The sequence below is a fragment of the Ixodes scapularis genome, unplaced genomic scaffold (genome assembly GCF_016920785.2).
Source record: "Ixodes scapularis isolate PalLabHiFi unplaced genomic scaffold, ASM1692078v2 PGA_scaffold12__126_contigs__length_90152505, whole genome shotgun sequence".
Taxonomy (NCBI): domain Eukaryota; kingdom Metazoa; phylum Arthropoda; class Arachnida; order Ixodida; family Ixodidae; genus Ixodes; species Ixodes scapularis.
Genome location: NW_024609838.1, coordinates 77,754,661 through 77,777,356, shown reverse-complemented (window position 1 = coordinate 77,777,356; position 22,696 = coordinate 77,754,661). Strand labels below are relative to the sequence as shown.

Below are 22,696 nucleotides of genomic sequence, written 5' to 3'. Positions count from 1 at the left end.
AGCCAAGCTGCGAAGACACGCTAAAGCGCTGGTTAGAAATAGATGGAAGCTTATGTGCAAAGACGTCAACGCACCCACCTCCCTCGCGAAGTTGTAGGCGGTACTGGGGGCAATGACCGGGAAACGTCGGACAAGACACGCTTTGAAAGTCCTAGCGCTTGCGGCTAACGTAACACTCGTGGATGCAGCAGAGAGACAAGGCGCACTGTACGCCCCCGCAGAAGCGACGGAACGACCGCTGGCACCCGACGCTGCGCCTGGGCCCCTAGATGCCCCCTTTACTGCACCGGAACTCCAAAGCGCCCTCCGGAAGTGTCGTAAGAAGACTGCAGCTGGGCCCGACGGGATCCCTTACCAGGCGCTCACGAACTTAACGAACGATGCACTCGAGGCCCTCCTCACCTGGTTCAACTCCATATGGGACTCTGGCGACGTCCCAGAAGAATGGAAAGTAGCAACGGTTGTTCCACTACTGAAGCCAGGGAAGCCCCCAGACAAAGCTGAGTCTTACCGCCCAATCTCGCTGACCTCGTGCATAAGTAAGCTGTTCGAAAGACTTGTGCAGTGGCGCCTTCGGTGGTACCTGGAAGAACGCATGTGTCTCCCGGAGTGCATGACTGGCTTTAGGAGAGGGCTGGCAGCACAAGACAGCATCCTGGACCTCACGAGCGACCTTGAGGAAAACAAGAACAGGCGGAGAAACACGGTGGCAGTCTTCCTCGACGTGGAACGAGCCTACGACGGCGTGCCGCCATCCACTATACTCCGGAGATTGACTGAGATTGGACTGACCGGAAAAATTCAAGTCTTCCTGGCCAATTTTCTTACCGGACGCAAGATCCAGTATCAAGCTGAAGGCGCGGCATCCTCGCCAAGACTGCTTCACAGAGGACTGCCTCAGGGAAGCGTGCTAAGCCCGATTCTCTTCAACATGGTTATGGCGCCACTACCGCACTCTCTTCCTTCGACCCCTCTCCCGGTTCAGGTGTCGATCTACGCAGACGACATCTGCCTCTGGGTTACGGGCATCTACACCACGCAGATCCACCGCAGCATACAAAGCGCCGTTCAAGCGGTAGACACCTTCCTGACCAAATCCGGGCTATCCCTCTCCCAGGATAAGACTGTCTGGATGCCGGTACGCGGAAATGGTCGACGTTTTCGCCCCCCTGACGTCAAACTGGCAGGAAAACCCTTCACGTGTGTGAACAAACAACGCTTCTTAGGAATTGTCATCACAAGTCGGTTGCGCTGGGCACAAGCAGTGAAAGCGACAACCGCCGTATGCAGGCCGGCCATGAACGCTGCCCGCCACATGACGGGTACCACATGGGGTTGCACAGAACGGACCATCACTAGCGCCCAGTCCGCGCTGGTGACGTCTAGAATCCTGTACCGGCTTCCTTACATGTTCCCGTCCCAGACGGATATGGAGAGGCTGGAGCAAGGGCACAGACGCGGGCTACGTACAGCACTGGGAATTCCCAACGCGGCCAAGAATGCTGTGGTACTCCAGGAGGCGGGAGCAGAGCCGCTTACAGTCCAGGCCAGAGCCAGAAGACTCTCCCAGTTAGCCCGGCTCTCTACGACTCTCCCAGGAAGGTGGTTCCTGCAGCGAATCCAAGCTCGGACCAAAGGGTCATGGCACGACACGGTAGAAGATTTCCTAAACATAGCCGGCCCGCTACCGACGATGACGAGCGAAGCAAGGGTAGCGCCCTGGGAAGTTGCCAAGGTATCCATCGAGCTACGGATCAAGCGCCTGCGAGCCAAAAAAGTTGGACCGATCAACGCTCTCAGAGAAGCTGTGGAAAAACACATCGAAGAACGCTACGGTGGTTGGCTGCAGATATACACGGACGGCTCTGTAAACAAGGCTAGAACATCCAGCACGGCAGCTTTCTACATCCCGGAGTTAGCCCTGGAATGGTGCGGCAGGCTACAGGCGCCTACATCCTCCACGACGGCCGAGCTAGTGGCTATTGACAAGGCCCTCCAAGCGGCTGCCCAGCTGTCACCTCACCGGATGGTGCTCCTCACCGACTCAAGGTGTGCCCTCCAGAAAATGGCCAATGCAGAGTGCGCGGATCCCGCGACCACTGCAGCGAGACAAACTCTATCATTCCTGTTAACCCACGGATCTACGGTATGTTTCCAGTGGATCCCAGGACACACTGGCATTAAGGGCAACGAACGGGCTGACAGTCTGGCCGGTGAAGCTCACCTAGCGCCTCGCACTGTCCCCACACCACCACACCCACAGCAGGCGGCACTCAACGTCCACTGGCACCTTCAAGACAGCAAGCCAAAACCGGCGCTACCAAGAGGTGCGCTGTCCGGCCTATCTCGGGCGGCGCAGACTCTTGTGCGACGCCTGCGCACAAACACGGCCTACACGAATGCTTTCCTTACGAAGATAGGTAAGGGGCAGCACCCACTTTGCTCCCAGTGTAACTCCGCAGAGACGGTGGAACACATTCTGTGTGTCTGCCCAGCATACGAAACTCAACGAGCAGCACTGCGCAAAAGACTTGGCAAGAGCGACCTCACAACTAATGACATCCTTGCACCCGACGGTTCCGGACGAAAGTGTCAGAACATCCTGAAAGCCATGTTGGCATTTCTACGAGACACAAAAACCATAACCCGACTTTCCAGCTACCCCGTGCTAGGCTAACCTAGGTGACGTTTAAAACCAAACGACGAACACACACACACGCAACCACGCCAACCACGCCGCAACCGTCGTTCTGCGGACGCAGAGACCAGCCGCAGCTCGATTCAATTTTTATCTGGAACCCTGGATCGTTCGTCTATTATCTTGTGATTGAGGTGCCGTGTTGTTCGCAGTGACCGTATCTGAGAACGCGACAGGACAAACAATGTTTGCGTATGTAAAGTATTCGGATGGCGGACGCCTAATATTACCTGCGTCCCTAATCCGAAGGTTTAGTCCTAGTGACGACGAAGACTTCAACCCAAAGACCAAGTACGAAGCTTTTTGGGTATCCGAAAAGGGGGAAGACGGAGGATTCTACGAAGGCACCGTGGAGATGCTGGGAGGTATGTATTTTACTGACATATAAACCTTATGTTAGGGAGCTCCGTTGAAAAGTCGCCGGTTCGGGAGGTCTTTGTTCAAGCTACGTACTGTACCACGTGAAGCTGGGCGCGAGCGAGCTTGATTGAAGGAAAGACCAGGGAGGCACTCACTTGATCGAATGACGTTTTAGCGAACGCCCCTTCAGCGAATAGTCGGACGCCGTGAAGCGGCGTTTTTGGGTGGGCCAAATGGGTTCACATTTTTGTATTGAGCCGCCGCAGACTCGCGAAGCGGCGTAAACCGCAGCACGGTGGAGGGGTTAACGCGCGCCCCCGTTATTCGCTAAAACGTTGATTCGCTCAAATGTCGCGGTTCGCTAAAATGTCATTCGCTCATGTGATATGGACCCAGCTTGTAGCATTTTCCAAAAGCAATTAATGCTCTGTTAACTTCCTTGAAATCGTTGCAGCAACTGTGGAGCTGCTGGTGCGGAAAATGCAGAAGGCTAGGGCTGCCATACCCAGAATACTGGACGGCCTTCCAAACGTTAACACCTCCATGCAGAAGGTAAGCTCATGTTTTAATTAAGTTAATTTCCATATGCCATCTAGCATCTAGTTAATTTCCATATGCCATCTACTGGGAATGCCTAGCATAGCTAGGCATTCCCAGTAGACATTTAAATAGACCTCAGTGCCACCTATAGGTGGTATTCACTGAGCCTGCAGGTTCGATTTTGCCAGGGAGTGCCACCGTCGATCCGCCATCTTCGAGGTCTCGGTTTGACTGGCTTGGGTACGCTACGCGGTCGTCCGCTGCTAGTGTGTGCTAATTTCATATCGTTGAAGCTTCGTTGAACAGAAGAGAGAAGAAAAGTTGGTCTCGGGGGCGGGCCGTTTTCCTTGTTGCCGCCAAGTACCGTGTGTAAAGGCTGAACCGCATGTAAGCGATTTGGCGAGCGACGGGACGAGACGAGCGACAGCGACGAGACAAGCGACGACGACCCGCTTCGCTGTCGCTCGGTCACTCGCGCGACGTGGCAAACCGCATGAAAGCGACGGGAGCATGCGACCAAGGCGATAAGCGACCCTTTCTAGAAATCCAAAAGCCAAGCGACGCGACGACCGACCGCAAGAAATCTCCGTCGGTCGTCGCCGACCCCCGTCGCTCGTCGCCGACTCCCGTCGCTCTCGCCATCGCTCGCTAAATCGCTTACATGCGGTTCACCCTTCACTGTCACTCGTCGCGTAGCTCGGTTTTGGGATTTCTAGAAAACTTAGCGCTCCTCGCCTTGGTCGTGGCTCCCGTCGCTTTCATGCGGTTTGCCTCGTCGCGCGAGTGACCGAGCGGCAGCGAAGCGGGTCGCCGTCGCTTGTCTTTCCGCTCGCCAAATTGCTTACATGCGGTTTTTAAATCGCTTGGGCTAATGAAAATGCGCCGCATTTTTTATAAGCTGCGCACCCTGTGAGCCGCACGGTATGTTTCTGCACAGGAACGAACACCGAAGGCACGACGTATGTACGACACAGCGGCGATGGAGCCACACGGTTACACGGCCGTAGTACAGAAAATCAGCAAGAGAAAAACAATAATCAAACTAGCAAAACAAAACAAAGAGTAATCACACCGTGCTGCAAAAGCACCAAAGTAGAAAAATTAGTTCTTGCAAGAGCTACTGCCGTCGGCACGGCGGGCGACACGGAGCGCGTCATGGAGCCGAGGGAGCAACGCGGCCGCGGTAAACGAGTCCGATTGCGACAAAAACAAACTAAAACACACAAAAAATACTCCCACAACGCTTCAGAAGTACCAAAGTATAAGAATAACCCCTAGTTTCGATCAAAAAAACCCTTTAAATTTGTAAAATACTGCTAAACCACGCTCAAAAGGTCCGGCGAGATGGCATTCGCGATAGCAAGAGACCTCGAAGATGGCGACCGCGGTGGGCGATGGCAGCGAACCTAGCGAGTGACGTCATGTGAATGTCACCTATAGTCCCTTACTAAAACCCAAATCTTCTGTTTGCCTCCTGACTAGAATTATGAACAAACCCAAGTTAACTCTTTCATAAACTGCAATGAAACAGTGAAAAGGATTCTTCTAAGTAACAACAGAGCAGCAGCACCAATGAGGTAGAGGGCGTTACCACTCATTCACACTGGAAGCGGATCCACGTTAGCAAAGCGGTTGCGAACACGGATCCGCTTCCAGTGTGAATAAGCGGTTAGAGCGATAAACTGGCAGCTGAAAGTGACCCCTGATTGGCCATGCCATGTCACGCTTTTTTTTACCACTAACACGTGACCTAATACTTTTTTGTCTAGATTTTAACAAAGTACCGTGCACAAATAATTGCTTATTGATCTTTAATAACGGTACCGACGAGATAAGTTATGCTTAGTTCGTTCTGAGTCCAACATGTGCTTTTACGACGAAAAATTGAGGAGCTTCCCAATGCCTCCGCTAGATGCCGTCAGCTGCGGTGCTGTATTTTGGGTTTTTATCATAGCTAGACACTGATCTCTGCGACTAACGTATTAAAAAAATAGTTTATCATATTTTTTAGAGATTGCAAAAGAAATCTGCTTGGTTTTGTGTAAAAGCTTCAGGATTTGGTACGGTCACGTGTCTTGTCAAAATCATACAACATGATGGCAGCCAAGTGGGGGGTCACTTCTGCTGGGTGAACGGAATACCAGTTTATTGCTCTAAAGCGCGAAACACATGTACGACGAAACCGTCCGATCCGACGTGCGGACTGCCCGAATGACCTTCGGGGATGAGGGTTTTCGTAGCACCGGAGAGCGTTGAAAACCCTCACCTCCGTCTGTCTTATTGCCTGATCGGACGTCGGATCGGACGGTTTCGTCATAAATGTGTTTCGCGCTTACGCCCCTCTACCTCGTTGAGCAGCATGAACACAAATGCTTGAATCACTGTCGATGTACAGTCAGCATGGAATGAAACCTGTATGCCGGAACGTGTGGCCATCAACACAGGCTGCTCCACCTGGAGGGCTCCTGAGACCTAGTGAAAATGCGCCGGGGTGCGGATCCTACTAAGACGTGCTCGACCCTCGCACGGCGCGTCTGGGGCTTCTACGTTTCGCCGGCGGCGCGCTGTGAGCGCCGTCACTCAGGTTGCTTTTGTGTTGTCGCACTGCCGCATGAAAACTAAGAGTATGGCCGTGCCAGTGACAAATTTTATTTCGCACCTTTGACGTTTCACTATTTCTCAGAAACCGCGTGCGGCAAGTTGTTCACTGGAGCCTCTGCATAGTTCCAATGACACGTCGTCAAGCACTACGGGTCTTCTGTGCACTAAATGTTTCAACTTTTCTTTTCGCTATTGCTATACACAAAGTGATAATTAATGGGAGCGCTGGACAGATCGGACCAAAATCTGAACAGAGTGACGAATTGTTCCAAGGCTCAAGGAATTAAGGAAAATGTTCGCTGAGTGTACGAGTTGGTAGACCTGCATTATGGCATTTGGAGCGAGGCATACAATCCGGAAGAATATGAGAGGTTAATAGACGAGCTCTGGGAATGGACGTATGGATGTGCTCATATATTATATACTAAATATTTGTAGTAGCAACCTTCAGTTGGGTGTCAGCACTCGTTATGTGTCGCAGCTTGTTCTGTCTCATATGTCGCGCTGTTTCGCTATAAGTATGGCTAACAATAAATTATGAGAGGTATTACAAACTATAAAAACTGCACGCCAGGAGGAAAAGACACCATGGGCGTGCTCTGCTGGCGTGCGCGCAATCAGCTTGCAGCTGCTTTTAGCATCGATGTTCTCGCGCCGCGCGAAAGCCGCAGGTGTCGACCTGGCGACAGTGCGGCGACATGAAAGCACCCCGAGTTACGGTGTTTACAGCGCGCCACTGGCGAGAGGCGGAAGTCTCAGACGCGCCGCATGAGGGTAGAGCATATCTTAGTAGGACCCGCCCCCGGCGCATTTTCATTAGTTCTCAGGGGCCCTGCAGGTGGAGCAGCCTGTGTCGATGGCCGCGCGTTCCGGCATTCGGGTTTCATTCCGTGCTGGCTGTACCAGAGGTGGCTTACAGTGGCTAGCCAAACCGCCTGCATGTAGTTGGGAAAGGCCACTGCTAGATAACGCAACATATGTAAAAGGGGCTGTTCACATTCTTCAGTAATTTCTGCTAGTTTAACTGAACTTTTGTTTCTTCTGCCTCTTCAGAAACAGCACTGTGATGTAATACGCTAAAATTTCCCCTCAGGGCGGCTCTCAGATGTCTTCAAAAGCACAAAAGGCAAGGAAACTTCAAGCACATCAAATTGCCCAGGAAAAAATATATAAAAGTTTCAACGAAAGGGAAAAAGAATCGAAGGTAAAGTTATTTTAAGAAAATATCGATTTTTTTTTTACTTTTAAAAAGTGACAATGTATTAGTGATGGACTGGATCTGCCAAAGTACGAATTCGGCAAAGTTCGGCAGATGCCCAACTGCCGGAGCAAAACTCGACCAAAGTTGGGCAGACATCGGTGCGATTGCGACAAAAGTTTAGGGTTGCACATCTCTCCAAAACTAAACGGAACTTGCATACTCTGCATTACACATCTGGAACTCCTGATTCTTTCCATCTTCCTATACTTCATCTCACAAGTCGGCCTCAGTGCTTGCAAAGGCACACTTGCGAAAGCGTAGCTGGGCAGGATGTTTATAGTTTGCATGAGCAGTCGCGCCTACAAGGCACTTTAAGAAACCACACACTTGCACCCATGCCTTTGCCAGGGTTGAAGACAACTTGTGAGATGAAGTATAAACTTTCACATCCTAAACACAAATTGGCATTTTACAGATTAGAGACAAGGTATTGAGAATGTAGGACGCACACTCGCATGTGAAGTTGGTGTTGAGTGAAAAAAACTTGCCATGATCACTATAATATTGTTATATTTTCTGCTGGAGGCTCAACTGCTGTGTCCGGGGCACACGGGGGACTGCGACGCGTAGAGAGAACGAGAGTGCTTTCTGTACATGTGCAGGCTTGCACTGATAACGTCTCCAAATTGAAACCAAAAGCACTTGTATCGTGACTACTGATGCAATTATACTCTAGACCAGGGGTTCTCAAACTTTTTTTTCCCACGGGACCTCAGCAAGCCTCAAAATTTGCAGCGGAACCCCCACCCCCCTCCATTTTTGCCGACTGAGAAGGAACAGAAGCACAATCGTAGGCGATCTTGCCTGTTTCGCTTCTCACATATCCCTATATCAATTGCAATGTCAGTACAAAGAGGTGAAGGCGCTTTGCACGATCCTGGCTCACAGGCGTGCGAGGCTAGACAGTCTGTGGGCAGGGGGAGGGAGGAGGGTGCAATTTGGATGTTTGCAGAACCGATGAGACCAGCTCGCGAAACCCAGTTTGAGAACCCCTGCTGCAGGCTATCAATTTATTTAGCAATCACAATGTTTTTAACATTCACCTAAGACCTTTCTGCCAAAAAGATGCCCCCTCAAACATCAACTTGACAGTTGGACAACCCAGCTTTTCTGCCGAATTTATGTTCATTCTGTAAAGCGCAGGCATATTCGGCATTGCCCTATCTGTGTAAAAGGTCTTTGGCTTTGCCGCATCGTTGATTGGGCAAAAGTTTGGTCCATCACTAATATCTATATGTAATGCTCATGCCATGAACCAATTATCGACTATAACTCGTTTTAGGGAACTGTCACAAGAGACAACAAGAGGAAAAGGTTTGAGTCTTTCGACAGCTCGGATGAGGAGCTCACTTCGACGGAACAGTTGCATCAGAAAGACATCATGATTGCGCAGCTGCGCAAGCGCCTGAAGGACGAAAAAGATTACAGTAGGCGTCTGGGCCTCGCACTACTGGAGAAGATCGGTATGCTTGGCTGATACCATTCTTTGGGTTCTATTTATTTGATAATATTTTTTGTTTTTACATTTTTCAGAGGTTGCCCGCACAAAGCCTTCGGGGAGTAAACACCTCATGAGTGCAGGTAAATTTTTGCTTGAAACATTACTTTTAATGCACCGTTCAAAAATTGTTTCCCAATGAATGAAAGAGACGCCTTCTTGATTGTGTATAACCATTCGGCATGCTCAACTCTTCCAATTGTTTCTACTTTTTTTGCTTCTCAAGCTACCAACATCAATGTCGCACAGATACCCTCGACGTCCCACTCAGGTAAATCTGATTTAATAAGGTTCATAACATCGTTGGAAGACCATAGGAAAGCCACATTTGCATATTCAAGGCAAAACATATTGGGGATGACCTCAAAGCATGCTGTAGCTCACAGCTTTTCTGCCCTTTTAAAGATATAGTGAAGGTTCTTTACAATGCAAGAACTGCTTCATCTGATTCTAAGTAACAGATATGAGGTCTCCACCACTCCCTTTTGCTCTAGCACCAGTGCCAGTCGCACTCCCACCCAGATTGCCAATGTTTGCAGTGGCACCAGAAGCAGCCTTGTTTCCAGCACTTGCTGCTGCTCCAGTTGCAGTTCCTGCTTTGGCTTCTCCACCTACCCCGCCAGTGACCCCAGCCCTGTTCCCACCACTTGATGCTGCACCAGTAGTAGCACCAGCACCAGCCCCGCTTTCCCCAGCAGCAGCTGCAGCCCCGTTCCCACCCCTTGATGCTGCGCCAGTAGCAGTGCCAGCACCAGACCCACTAGCAGCCCTGGCCCTGCCACCGCTTGTTGCTGGGCCAGTAGCAGCCCCAGTACCAGCCCCATTTGCACCAGAAGCTGCCCCAGCCCCATTCCCACCACTTGCTGCTGCACCAGTCGAAGCCCCAGCTTTGGCTCGACCCCCCGCCCCGGCAGCGGCTCCTCTTCTCCCTCATCTTCAGGAGGTTGAAAATCTAGGTAAATAGAACCATCAAGGGTCATGTTGCAATTATGACCTTTGGGCGAGCTTGTGGTGAGCTTGTGGAAAGGTCCCCTTAAAGCATGGTGGAACTGGTTCCCATGATTCCTTACAGCAGGCATTTACAAAACTTGCTTAGTTAGTCTTTTTAAAGGACACATGCAAAGGAAAAAAACTTTTTTTTTAGACAGCTTAGATGAAAAAAGGCTGTCATAAAACAATTTTACAACCAAAAAAAAAATTTTTAGAGCTATATTTACGGTGCCATACGAATTTGCAGTTGGCGCTCGCGGGAGCCGCCGCTAGTCACGTGGTAGGCCCGTGCGTCGCCGCCGCACGGTGAGTGTTGTGCGAACACCGCTTCAACGCGTTTCTCCACGCCGCCGCTGCCGCAAAAGTTTGTCTGCTTCGGGGCGCCGTCGCCGCCGTCTGACCGGCGCACAGGTCTATCACGTCGGCTTGCGCTTTCTCAGGAGTTTCCTTTGGGCTCTAAAAGTTACTTATTCATCTTAGTTTTTTGTTATACTTCAAACAAAGATGAATAAGTTACTTTTAGAGGCCATAGAAAGCATCCGAAAGAGCGCAAGCACCACGTGACAAATATGGGCCCGTCACGTGATAAGCAAGGGACACTTTTCCGCGGCGCCCACCGGCGCCAACTACGAATTCCTATAGCGCCATAAATATAGGTCTAAAATTTTTTTTCTTGGTTGTAAAATTGTTTAATTATATACTTTTTCCATCCAAGCTGTTTAAAAAAAAATTTTTTTCCTTTGCATGTGTCTTTTAATGTTTTGTCAGCTCCTCCTCACTTTTCCTTCACATTGACGTTGGGAGGAAGCACATTGTTGAGTGTTTCATCAAGTGGATAGGAGTTTCATTGATGGGCCCATTCATTGTTTCCTACTCATAGAGACTAACTCCCAGAGTGCTTTTTTTAGGCTAGGAGTTAGAGAGAGAGTATAGATAATGACACTGGGGGAGGGCTTTCCGCCAGGCTGAGAGTGCTGCTTGCACTTCGGCCTTTACGGTTTAAGTACAGTAGAAATTAACTTTTGAGTTTCAAGTTCATAGATTTTGAAGATGAGGGCAATCAGGAACACAGACTCCTATTTCCACTGTGCCATATCACCCCCTACATTTAGCAGATTTCAATCACCTTGTTTGTTTGGTACTTCTAGGGAGCCTTCATGTGCGCTTTGCTAGGGTGATGCCACCTTTTGTAATACCGCTCGCCGACAAACCAGCAGCCATTTTGGTTCTTGGTGATAATCCGTGGGGCTTATAACCCTCCCGGAAACAAGCACCTTATCTCACAAGTTCGTAGCAGCGTTGTGGAACCCACGGAGGGAGGATTATTATTTCCCCCTCAGATGGGAAGACCGATGGACACAAAGGCCACTTTCCGGCGCACGGGGAAACATTGGGGAATTGTAGTAGACCGTTTTAGCAGCCCGCTAAGCACCTGGATAGCGCTCGGTAATCCGCCACAAGACCTTGAACTATGCAGACAAGGCTGGCGGCGCGCATGCGTTTCTGCGGCGTTTTCTTCACGGATACCGTAGTGGAGGAGGAAAACGGGCTACTACAATTCTCCAATGAGAGGAACAAAATGGCGGTGGAAGAGGGTGTGGGAAACGGAAACAGGCAGTTGGCATTACTCTATGTGAAGCACACATGAAGGCACCCTAGGCACACATGAAGGCACCCTAGCCTTAAAAGAACAGCATAGCTTCCTCAATAACAAGAATAAACTGGAATGACCTTTTAAGGTGTCTATTTCCCATCATCAGCGAAGCAGCTGATTCAAAACAAAGCCAAATAGTGTCCTTGCTCAATTTTAAGAGTGCCTCGTCTTTTTGTGTTTCATGGACAGGACATCAGCCAGACATGAACGCTGGAGTTCGGGCCCCACGCAATCTGCCACCGTTGTATGAAGTCTTCCAGGGGAATGTAAGTAAGGTTAAATTTTGGTTAAAGCGTGCGTATCCTTTAAAGGGGCGGTGCAATGAATCTTGTACATGTTCAAAGTTTGTGCTTATACTGAGGTCACAGAATGTAGTTTCGCTGACCCAAGGAATTGCGCGTAATGCGTGATGCACTTCTCAGCGAGCGATATTAAATTTGTAATCAAGTAGTGAAAATTTGGTAAAACAAATTAATTAATCGCTGAATTTGCTGGGCCATGGCCGACAATTTAAGAAGTTACGCAAATATCTGCTCTTCTTTCGAGCAGAAGTCGCGATGTGGCAAACTTCTTTGCCACGTATTCAATGCAGGAGGAGCTAGGTGTCCGTTGCTGACAACTGCTTGTCAGCAAGTGTCGAGTTACACTTGGATAGAAGCGTCGGTATCGGCAAGCTTAATATAGCTAAAACAGGTGTGTGGCGCTTTGCAACACAACTGTGCACATGCACAGCTAAGATGATACCACATCATTTGCTCTGGTGAATACAAAAGCTTTTCTACAAAAGCCTCCACAAATCCGGGAAAAAAACAAACAATCTGAGGTTGTGAATGGCCCTGACGCACGCTACGCAAGCTGTAGTGTGGAACTCGCGCTTGTTTCTGACCATTTTAATGGGTTTTAATATAAGAAAAAGCAACTTTGAGGTGCTATCATTGATTAGAAAGATCACTCGCAAAGACATCATACACATTTGTTTAACAAATAAAATTTTTAATTGGCATAGATGCAAACTAACGTATCCACTCCGTGCTATTACATAGCCCGTCGTCTGCTTGCATCCTACCCGCGCCGTCACAGGAGAGCGCCCATGAGCCACCAAAACATCTCGTCGCCAATGGAGGTTCAAATCCTCAAAAATAGTATGGAGCTGGCCCAACACCTTCTAGATACAGATAAGGCCTGTGCGTCACGTCACTTGACGTCGCCTCTGGGAGGCCCTCATGGGCGCTGATAGGATACAGTGCTGCGTCAGCGTTTGGCTGGGACTCCCGTCCACTCGCTGAGGGCTCTGGTCGCAGTCGAACGCCAACGCAGCACTCGTATCCAGCATGTGTTTTTGTGGTTTGCCGGAGGTAATGTCTTATCTCATGATGCTCAGGTATTAATTGTATCTAGGAGCTGCTGGCTGATCATAGCGCAATATGAGAACGCTCCTTGAAAGCGTCTTAAAGGGGCCCTGCAAGCACTTTTTTACTGGTTTTTTAATTTGCACCGAACCTGAGCGCACTGAACGTAGTAACTTAGTGAAACTTTTCTTTTCTCGAAGTTCGCTTTATTTTAAAAGTTATAGGAAAATTAAAATTACAAAAACAAGCAAAAATTAACCTCCCTCATGACGTCCTTGGTTGCTTGAGTGGCCGTGAACTAGAGGAGGGGTAGTGGGCTCATCGCAAGCGCTCACGGCTGCCACACTCCTTGTCGACGGCGCGAGAGGGCGCCACTAAAGCATGTTCTGGATAGGCTGTATACAGCGGGCAGCCAGAGCGGCTGTCATTGCTTTTGCTGCACGATTAAACGCTAATTCGGCATAACACTTCATTGGCCACAAACGATAGCAAACACGGGGTAAAGATCAGTTCAGAAGGGAAGCCACTTCGCGTTGCCATACCGCGAAGCGGCCAAACCTCTAGACAAAGCTGTTCTTCGAACGCCTTCGGAACGCTCGGAGCCGGTCAGATCCTCCTGTCGGTTCGACCGCAGTGCCTCCGCATACATTCGGGACCTTTCCGTGTCGGCGCCTGATCCCACTACTTCTTTCTAGTATGCGCCGCTTTTTCCACCGCTTGGTGGCGGGTATGTCGACGGGCCATTTCTTGTTTCCGTACTTTATAAACTGCATTCATATCATTTCTGATATAAATATTCTGAGCAAAAGCTACTTTTATAAATAATTGAAACGGTTTGCGCCACTTATATTTTGTATTTCGACTAAAAAGAAGCTTTTAGCGGCTCTGACCAGTAGTAAGCCCAGGACCACGGACGTCACATTTTGCGCACTTTCGGTACCGCGGATCGCCCCCGTCGGTGGAGGAGGTTTCCGCGTCGTCCGGTTAAAGTACGATGCACTGATATTTAGTTACTCTCTCCGTGCCCGCTGGCTTGCCCAATTTTCAAGAGACGTGCAAACCGCGAAAAAGGTAGACGCTTAAATATGATTGCAGGGCCCCTTTAAGTGCACTGGCAAACCAATCATACTGTTTTGTAGGGAGCAAGGGACTCTGGCGGTGGCGTAGCTAGGCTATCCGGCACCCTTATATCTTTTATCCCCCCTTTTCACTCCAAGAAATCGCGACCAACCAGTAAAATTACTGAGGTGCATGCCCCTACGCAACAGGGCGCCTGGTACCCGGGGCCCCCCAGGTTGCTATGCCGCTGGACCCTTGCTCAGCCATATCGCAGCAGCAGCCATTTAACCTTTCAGGGCCCGTTTGCTCGACGCACTAATCGCGGCTAAAGTTAGCCGCAGTACCTAGGAGAGGGATTTTGGAATCACGTGACTGGGGGCTCGGTAGGGATGCAGGGAAACATGGCGGCGCCCAGTGAGTGAGTGCCGCTCGCTTTGGAAATAATATGTCGCTGTAGCTGCAATATCGGGCGCCTTAGTCAGCAACGAATGGTGCAGGAGGCTTTCGCTTTGCTTTACCTCACTTAAACCGCAAAGCATGGGCAATGACATCGCCACATTTTTTAGATAGTCTTTCGATTCTGGCCATTCATAAGCCTAAATGAACGCGATAATTGTCGGCATGGCAACGTCTTTGGAAAGCGGATTGCCTTGACTGAATCGGCCGGGTATTGATAGCACACAAAAGTAGACAGCGTCCCAATAGACGTTCTTCTAAATTATCCAAGCATCGCGAGGAGAACGCTGGAAGTGTAATTCCACGGTTCACGCGCGCTGGCCTCCCTCTTATAAAAGATTCGAAGTAAAAAATCATAATAATTCTTTAACAAACGCGCGTGCAAGGCAAAATTTGTTTTCTACTTTTTGCTTTAAAACGGTTACTGCAGACGCCAGCACGTGCGACGCGTGCAACTACAGTCGTAGCATGCACCTCGGTGCTTGGATAATTTAGAAAAAGGTGTGTTGGGACGCTGTCTGCTTTTGTGTGCTGTTATGTGCTATCAACAATCCGCTTCCAAAGACGTTGCCATGCCGACAATTATTGCGTTCATTTAGGCTTAGGAATGCCCAGAATCGAAAGACTATCTAAAAAATGTGGCGATGTCATTGCCCATGCTTTGCGGTTTAAGTGAGGTAAAGCAAAGCGAAAGCCTCCTGCACCATTCGTTGCTGACTAACGCGCCCGATATTGCAGCTACAACGACATATTATTTCCAAAGCGAGCGGAGCTCATTCACTGGGGCACCGCCATGTTTTCCCGCATCCCTACCGAGCCAGTCACGTGATTTAAAATAATCCCTCTCCTAGGTACTGCGGCTAACTTTAGCCGCGGTTAGCGCTTCGAGCAAACGGGCCCAGAAGTGTTTACCTTTTAGCTGGTTGCTCGTAACATTTTGACTATGGCTGCGTAATCGTCGGGAAGTTTATAACCCGGCCGACGTGCGAGTTTCAACTGGGATGACTGAGATTCTTTGGTGATGTATCTGTGCGCAAATGTCTTGATAGCGAAAGTCTTCCTGTTCTGCGACGCCATATTCGACAGCGGTCACAAACTCTGAACTGCGCCAAAAATTAAACTAGCAAAACCAAGAATTCTGAGCAGAACAGAAATGCACGCATGCACCGGAGAAGGAGGTGAAACGAACTGCTGTAAAAGATTTAACTCTTTTCAAGTCTAAAGTCATGCCCGGCCAGGGGAAGGCGCCGCACTGAGAGACTGATGAAAACAAGATGAGCAAAGCCAAAGAAAGAGGGTGGTCATTTTTGGACGTAATACCGGGAAGGCGAACACTGCAAACGTGAAATTAGTACTGTTGAGACCGGTTATAATGAAATAGCGGCTACAGTTGAGGGATCACGATTTTCCATTCCCTTTTTCACTTAGTTAACTGACGTTAGTTATAACAAAATAGCGGATATATCGAAGTGATTTCCGACTCCCGTTGACTTCGTTATAACTGTTCTCGACAGTACAGTCATTCTCATGAGAGTTCCACGGGACCTGGCATTAATGAGTATAGCAGCCGGGAAGATATCAATGACGTTCTATTGTAGAATGTACCCTTTATTCTTGTACGCATTTTCCTCAGATCCACCTCGGAGACGAGGTTTACATCGCGGAGCAAAAGATGAGGCACCTCATGAAGCTGCCTTCGGACCGGCGCTTCACGAAAGATGTGATGCGGTGCCTTTGGACGGCTGAGCAGCTGCAAGAACGCAGCGTCACTGGGCAGGTCAGGCGCCGGCTGGTGAGGAGTGGAGGGGTGGCCAAGCAAGCCCTCACACCGAGGAAGGTGGCAGCAGTGAAAAGTAAGTTTCAACTTTCTCGAGTGAAAATATTGTTTGGTTTGTCTTGTCAAGATTTAGACTTCTAATCTGAAGGTGCCTATGGTGATGTTATTTTATCAAGTTCTCTTATGCTTGAGCCCGAATTTCTTGAGAAATTTGTGCTCAGAAAGGGTGGCAACATGAAAATGTTTGGCATGTTGTTGAATGCAAGCATTGTACAACAAAGAAATCTGAAATATTGATTACCATGATTTGGAATAGGAAACACAATATCTAAGAATTGATATCAATATTATCAGCACATTGGCATAAGACTTTAAAAGTAGCTGCATAACATGCAAGTGGAATGTGAGATGTGCTATTATGAGCAGAATGAGACACAGCGGGAGCATGTGCTGTTCACTCTTGTGGCACTGCCTACTCAAAACAATACATAGGTACGAAAAGCCTCTATCGGCATCTGGCTGTCCCCCTGCCCCATGTGTTTTGCACCTGTTCGCTTAGAACGTAAGGGGCAGAAATCATATACGCAGCAGGTCAAAGGCCTGCTGTGTATATGATTTTGAAGGATTGGAATTAGCATCTTTGTAAGCTTTATTAATCTTCAAGCTAGTTTCTTGGAGACTGTTGTTCATGGCGTTAATAGCTTGTCTCAATGGTCTCAGTGAGTGACTTGTGAAAAATTCCACCCGCTGCTAATCTCTATTGTGACCAACTGCACCCGACTCCACATTTTAGAAAAGGGTAAGCACAATTAGGAGTGTATTCATTTGTAAAAGATGCCCTCGCAAACAACAAATGATGATAATCTAGTTACAGAATCGAGGCAATGAATAATTCATTCACTTTAGGCTAGAAGCATGTAGTAATGTTATTGTGAGCTGTACTTTAATATGTTTAACAGCAAGCACGTAGAAACTCTGAGGAAAACAAATTGACATATGCAGCCCTCAATTTGCATTCACATTGGCTATTTCAGTCTTGGAAAGGATCATTTCCATAATAGGATGCATATCAAACTGAACCTTTCAGCAACCCTATTTGGCACATCTATGCTAATGATTCAGCCGCCAGTGTACACTGCACCCCAAACTTAACGCCGCAACTGGGATCCCAAACATTGAGCTCGTATCGGCTACTTAATGTTGCATTTGTCACCGAAACGTTTGGAATGCCTTCTCAGGATGGGATAGAAATCGGGAACCCTAGCATTCTTCAGATAGTTTGAGGCGCACTGTACTTAGAGCTTCAGAGATCCTCTACCTCAGTGGTTGCGAGTTGCATAGCAGGCGACAGACTGGGGAGGCAAGGGGCTAACAACAGCAGGGTCCCTTCACTCCTAGGCGTCGCTTTGCGTTACTGCCGCAGGACTGGCGCCACATGTAGGATTCGCACACACTTCCATATTCCCTCTCATACTGTTTATAATATTTGTTATTTGGGACATTAGTTCCACACCATTTTAGAACAGGTGGGTGCAAATAAATCTGCCATGGTCCTAATTATTGATGTTCATTTTTCTTTCAGATGCCTTGCAGTACTACATCATGCATCACCGAAACCCCGACACCCCGGAGGAGGCAGATGACGTCAGCAACCGTCTGGCATGTCTAAACAATATTATGACAAATGTTTTATCTGATCTCGGCCGCCCCAGCAGGCGTGTCACTCTGTAAAGCGTTTTTTTTTTTTTTTATCGCAAAAAGAAAAAAAGAAACTAGTCGGGGCAATTTACATGAAGTATTTTTTGGGGGGCTGTGAAGTATGTGTTTTTTTTTTTGTGTGTGTGTGCCCTAGCAGGCGTATCACTTATAATTTTTTTTATATATTGAAAGAAAACGGGGCAATTTATGCCATATTTTAATCTTTTTACATTTAAGGATAATTTTAATATTTTTACATTCTCTGTTTACTTGTCACTGTAAATATTTTTTTTTTTAATCGCGAAAAGAAAAAAGAAACTAGTCAGGGCAATTTCCGTGAAGTATTTTTTCGGGGCTGTGAAGTATGTGTTTTTTCGTGTGTATGTGTGTGTGCCCTAGCAGGGCGTATCACTCATAATTTTTTTTTATATATATTGAAAGAAAACAGGGCAATTTATGAAAAAATTTAATCTTTTTACGTTCTCTGTTTATTTGTCACTCTGTAAAAAAGTTTTTTTCTTTTTTTATCGGAAAAAGAAAAAAGAAACTAGTCGGGGCAATTTCCGTGAAGTATTTGTTCAGGGCTGTGAAGTATGTGTTTTTTCGTGTGTATGTGTGTGTGCCCTAGCAGGGCGTATCACTCATAATTTTTTTTTATATATTGAAAGAAAACGGGGCAATTTATGCAATATTTTAATCTTTTTACATTTAAGGATAATTTTAATCTTTTGACATTATCTGTTTATTTGTCACTCTGTAAAAAAATTGTTTTTTTTTTTTTATCACAAAAAGAAAAAAGAAACTAGTCAGGGCTACTATAGGCAATTTCCGTGAAGTATTTTTTCGGGGCTGTGAAGTATGTGTTCTTTTCGTGTATGTGTGTGTGCCCTAGGAGGCGTATCACTCATAATTTTTTTTTTTATATATTGAAAGAAAACAGGGCAATTTATGCACTATTTCAATCTTTTTACATTTAAGGAAGTGTCCTCTGTTTATTTTTGTGGTGTAAACTATACATTTTGTTTGTGTGCCCCAGCAGACGTAGCACTTTAAGGAATTTCTCTTTTTTAATTTAAAAAAGGAACTAGCCAGGGCAACTAATGCAATATTTTAATCTTTTTACATTTAAGAAAGTGTTCTCTGTTTATTTTTGTGGTGTAAACTGTTTTTTTGTGCGCCCCAGCAGGCGTAGCACTCTAAGGAATTTCGTTTTTTTTTTATTTAAAGAAGGTACTAGCCAGGGCAACTAATGCAATATTTGTATTGTTTATTTTTGTGTTGTGGAGTATGTATTTTTTCTGTTGCAATAAAGTGACTTTTACCAGCTTAAGACCTGTGTTGTCAATATGGCCAGTTAAACTGGTCTAACTGCATGGAGGGGACGACCAGTATGCACAGTTTCACATTAAGACCAGTAAGCACAGTTTCAGTTTGTCCAGTTCAACCAATTTAACCAGTGGCCCAGTGGCAATAAGCCTGTTTGAACTGGCCCAGTATGCACAGTTTCAGTTTGTCCAGTTCAACCAATTTAACCAGTGGCAATAAGCCTGTTTGAACTGGCCCAGTTTGCCGAAATTTTTCAATAGGGGTAACTTATACACAACTAAACTGAACTGTCCAGATGATATTCCTTCGTGCATTGTAAGATCTTTTTTAGTTCATGGCGCTTTTGCTTTAAGGTACTATTCAAAAAATCACTACGCAAATCTTCTCAGCGTTAGATGGGAAGGTTTCTCGAGTCATGCCTGTGCATATACATGGTCCTAGAATCAGTGTAAGAAATGATAGCTGACAAGCATTTTTTGCAAGACAATGAAAAACACTTTTTATAGTGATATTATGATTCACCTTCGCGGGTTTAACTTTTTTCTTTCCTCGCAACGCGCATTTCATCGGGGCTATTCTTAAAGCACGCTCTTCAAATTTTTATGACCTTTTTATGTCAATCAATTAGTGACGGGGGGTTCAGTTAGTCATTTGGTATGTCTTGAATTCAGTGAGACTTTTTATGACGTTCCATAGGATTTTTAAAGTTCTAGCTCTGTGCCTATAAACTTGATGACAAAGTTCGTAAATTATTTTTCAAATTTGGTCGTTGAGTAACTGAGAGATGGTTATAAACATATTGTAATCCTGTATGTTTTATATTACTTCAAGTGTGTCGTAAGGCTCTTTTTGTGTTGCAACTATTTTGCTCATTAATTTAAGTATCATTGCTCATGATGTTTGTTCTAGTTCAGAACGGTTGCAGATGGTTGTGTAGCATTTAGAATGATCAAGACCTCACATGCTAGCCTGATAGTGCAAAGAGACTTGCTCTCCATTGAATCATAGTATCACCCACGAAAAATTACTTTGAACACAAAAAGATGTATACGTCACCTTTACAAATAAATTATGACCGCGATCATATAGTTGTTCAGTAAATCAAAAAGGCCTAGAAACTGTTAAGGAATTTATATATCCGGGTGTACTCTTCTATTCCGATCTGCAGTGGATAGCGAATGTTGACTCATTTCCTGAAGGCCTCGCGCATGCTTGGCCTTTTAATATACAATGTCAAAAGTTTACTCCAATCTATCGAAGGCTCGTTTTAATTGTCACATGGTCGTTTTATGCTCAAATATTGCTCTGTTGTCCGAAACACTTCTACCGAATTGTATAGTAATAAACTTAAAAGAAACTTAAAATATGGCTGTAATGTGTTTGTAAAGAATATATGATTGGCGACTTAGTATGACGGAGTGTAAACTCCAGCTAAAATGACCATTATTTGGAGATCGTAGGAATCTCCTCTGTCTAAGATTCTTGCAAAATATTCATCGCGTAAAAACTGGTATAGAAAATGTAAATATATGAAAATCTCTGTCCACGTATCCCGTAGAAATGACCATGCCTTAAATATAAAAAAAAAAGATTCAATATTTTGAGGGGACATGCTGCGACACTTTTTTTTGTGGAGTCCGGGCATGATAATTATTACTTCCATCGCGCACGGTCACCGTAATTTCCGATGACGCCGTATTTACGCGATGAATATCTAACCTTTTTTCATCATTTCTTTTTCTGTTTGACCTTCTACTGTATTGCCAGATGAAGAAGTAAATACCTGAATTAAAAAACACATTAAAGATAAAGTGTCGCTGTCACTTTATGCGACGGAGACAGCCCCTTCCGCGGTCTAAACTAGAATAATCCCGGATGGCTGTGTCATGCTGTACATGTAAGTAATCGCTATTCAAGCTTAGCAAAATTAATTAACGTTACCTTTAACATTTTTATCTAACGTGATTGGATCTAGTCAGATGATAATGGTTGTAACACCGTAAACTGAAGTTATCGGCTATTGGGAATGGCAGAATGTGAAACTTTCGGAGCGTCTGCGAGAAAAACCGCGTCTTTATAACTTTTCATTTCTTAAATTGCCTTTTGATATAGCGATTCCTCATTTGCAAACTTAAATAGACTTCAAAGAGGTTTTACATAAAATGCGAATGACACACAGATTAGGTATAATCTCAAGAAAATCAGAACACTTGGTAAACACACTCAGCCCTATTTTTTTCATAAATAATTGAAGACACGAGTAAAAAGTTATTTCAAAACTAGACTTGCAAGTAGTTTTGTTAGCTAAATTACCATGATGTATAATTATTTTAATTTATCTATGATGACGATAAAATTATGACACAATCCTATGAAAAATATGGGCTATGGAATATATGTGAGGCCAACCCCGATAATAGTCAAACACGTCAGAATTTTGAAAGTGACGAAATAAGGTAATCGCGAAAATAAGACTAGCAAAAATGTATAATAGCAGATATATTTCAGGAGCGCCAAGGAAACATAAATAAGACTTGGGGCTAGATCAACCAAATTAATAGCACAAAACGGAAGCAAACAATTAATGATACGTTTGCGAAGCCTTTAGGAAACAACGACATTGTCTGATTGTTCAATTTATTAAACCATCCTTTGGCTCAGAGGGTCACTCATCTGAAAAAAATGATTAAACGCAAAAAAGAGGACCAGGTAATTTTGACAGCAGATTGCATTCCACATACTTACCACAGATAACAGGAATAGACCTCGAATGTGTAATAAAAAAATGTCGCTGCCAACACCTGTGGGTGTTGCCAGTGACATGCGCTTAAGGGATATTGAACATAATTTGTCAATATGTAAAAAAGTGTCACTGGCAACACTTGTGGGTGTTGCCAGTGAAAATGCGCTTACGGGATATTCATCATAATTTTTGCCAGCACGCTGAAACTCTTGGAGGCCATGGTCGCGTTCACGCACTATATGGTGCGCGAACAAAAGCGTTCCTAACAAAATAAACATCACGCCATACTGTTACGAACCCTTCTGGTCCTTGTTTGGCCCGGAGCTCGTGAAAGCGTGACTCCCGTCACAAGTTCGTGGCCTTGGCCGTGCTACAACGGCATTTTGTTATTAGCCATCTTTTTTTCTTTTCCTTAGAGGACTTGCAGTCGGCATCGATTACTACAGATTATAACCGCGGCTTATCAGTTTTTGCATCGACTGGTGATCACCACGTAGTTCTCACCCTCTGCCATCTGGAATTTTTGCTGCAAGAACCCTCCTCCTCCACTGCGACGTACCCGGTCGACCTCACTTGGTAGACCACTTCAGGGCGGAACTGGAAAGACCAGACCTCATTAACAAAACCGCGCCACTAGATGCATACAAAATGAATCATTGGGAAACACTGATACTTCACAACGCGGC

The 22,696-nt window shown here is 46.3% G+C and overlaps 2 protein-coding genes across 2 annotated transcripts; both read left to right on the top strand.

The window, feature by feature from the left end:
- The first annotated feature begins 1,323 nt into the window (after positions 1-1,323).
- LOC120847504 lies at positions 1,324-2,643 on the top strand. The gene is made up of 2 exons (XM_040219299.1): positions 1,324-2,049; positions 2,159-2,643. Exons 1-2 carry the CDS (start codon positions 1,409-1,411, stop codon positions 2,226-2,228), a joined length of 711 nt encoding a protein of 236 aa, XP_040075233.1. The 5' UTR covers positions 1,324-1,408; the 3' UTR covers positions 2,229-2,643.
- Positions 2,644-9,874: 7,231 nt separating this feature from the next.
- Positions 9,875-17,993, top strand: LOC115319549. Its single transcript, XM_040219300.1, has 4 exons — positions 9,875-9,914; positions 11,792-11,868; positions 16,100-16,319; positions 17,826-17,993. Exons 2-4 carry the CDS (start codon positions 11,806-11,808, stop codon positions 17,972-17,974), a joined length of 432 nt encoding a protein of 143 aa, XP_040075234.1. The 5' UTR covers positions 9,875-9,914; positions 11,792-11,805; the 3' UTR covers positions 17,975-17,993.
- The last annotated feature ends 4,703 nt before the right edge of the window (positions 17,994-22,696 follow it).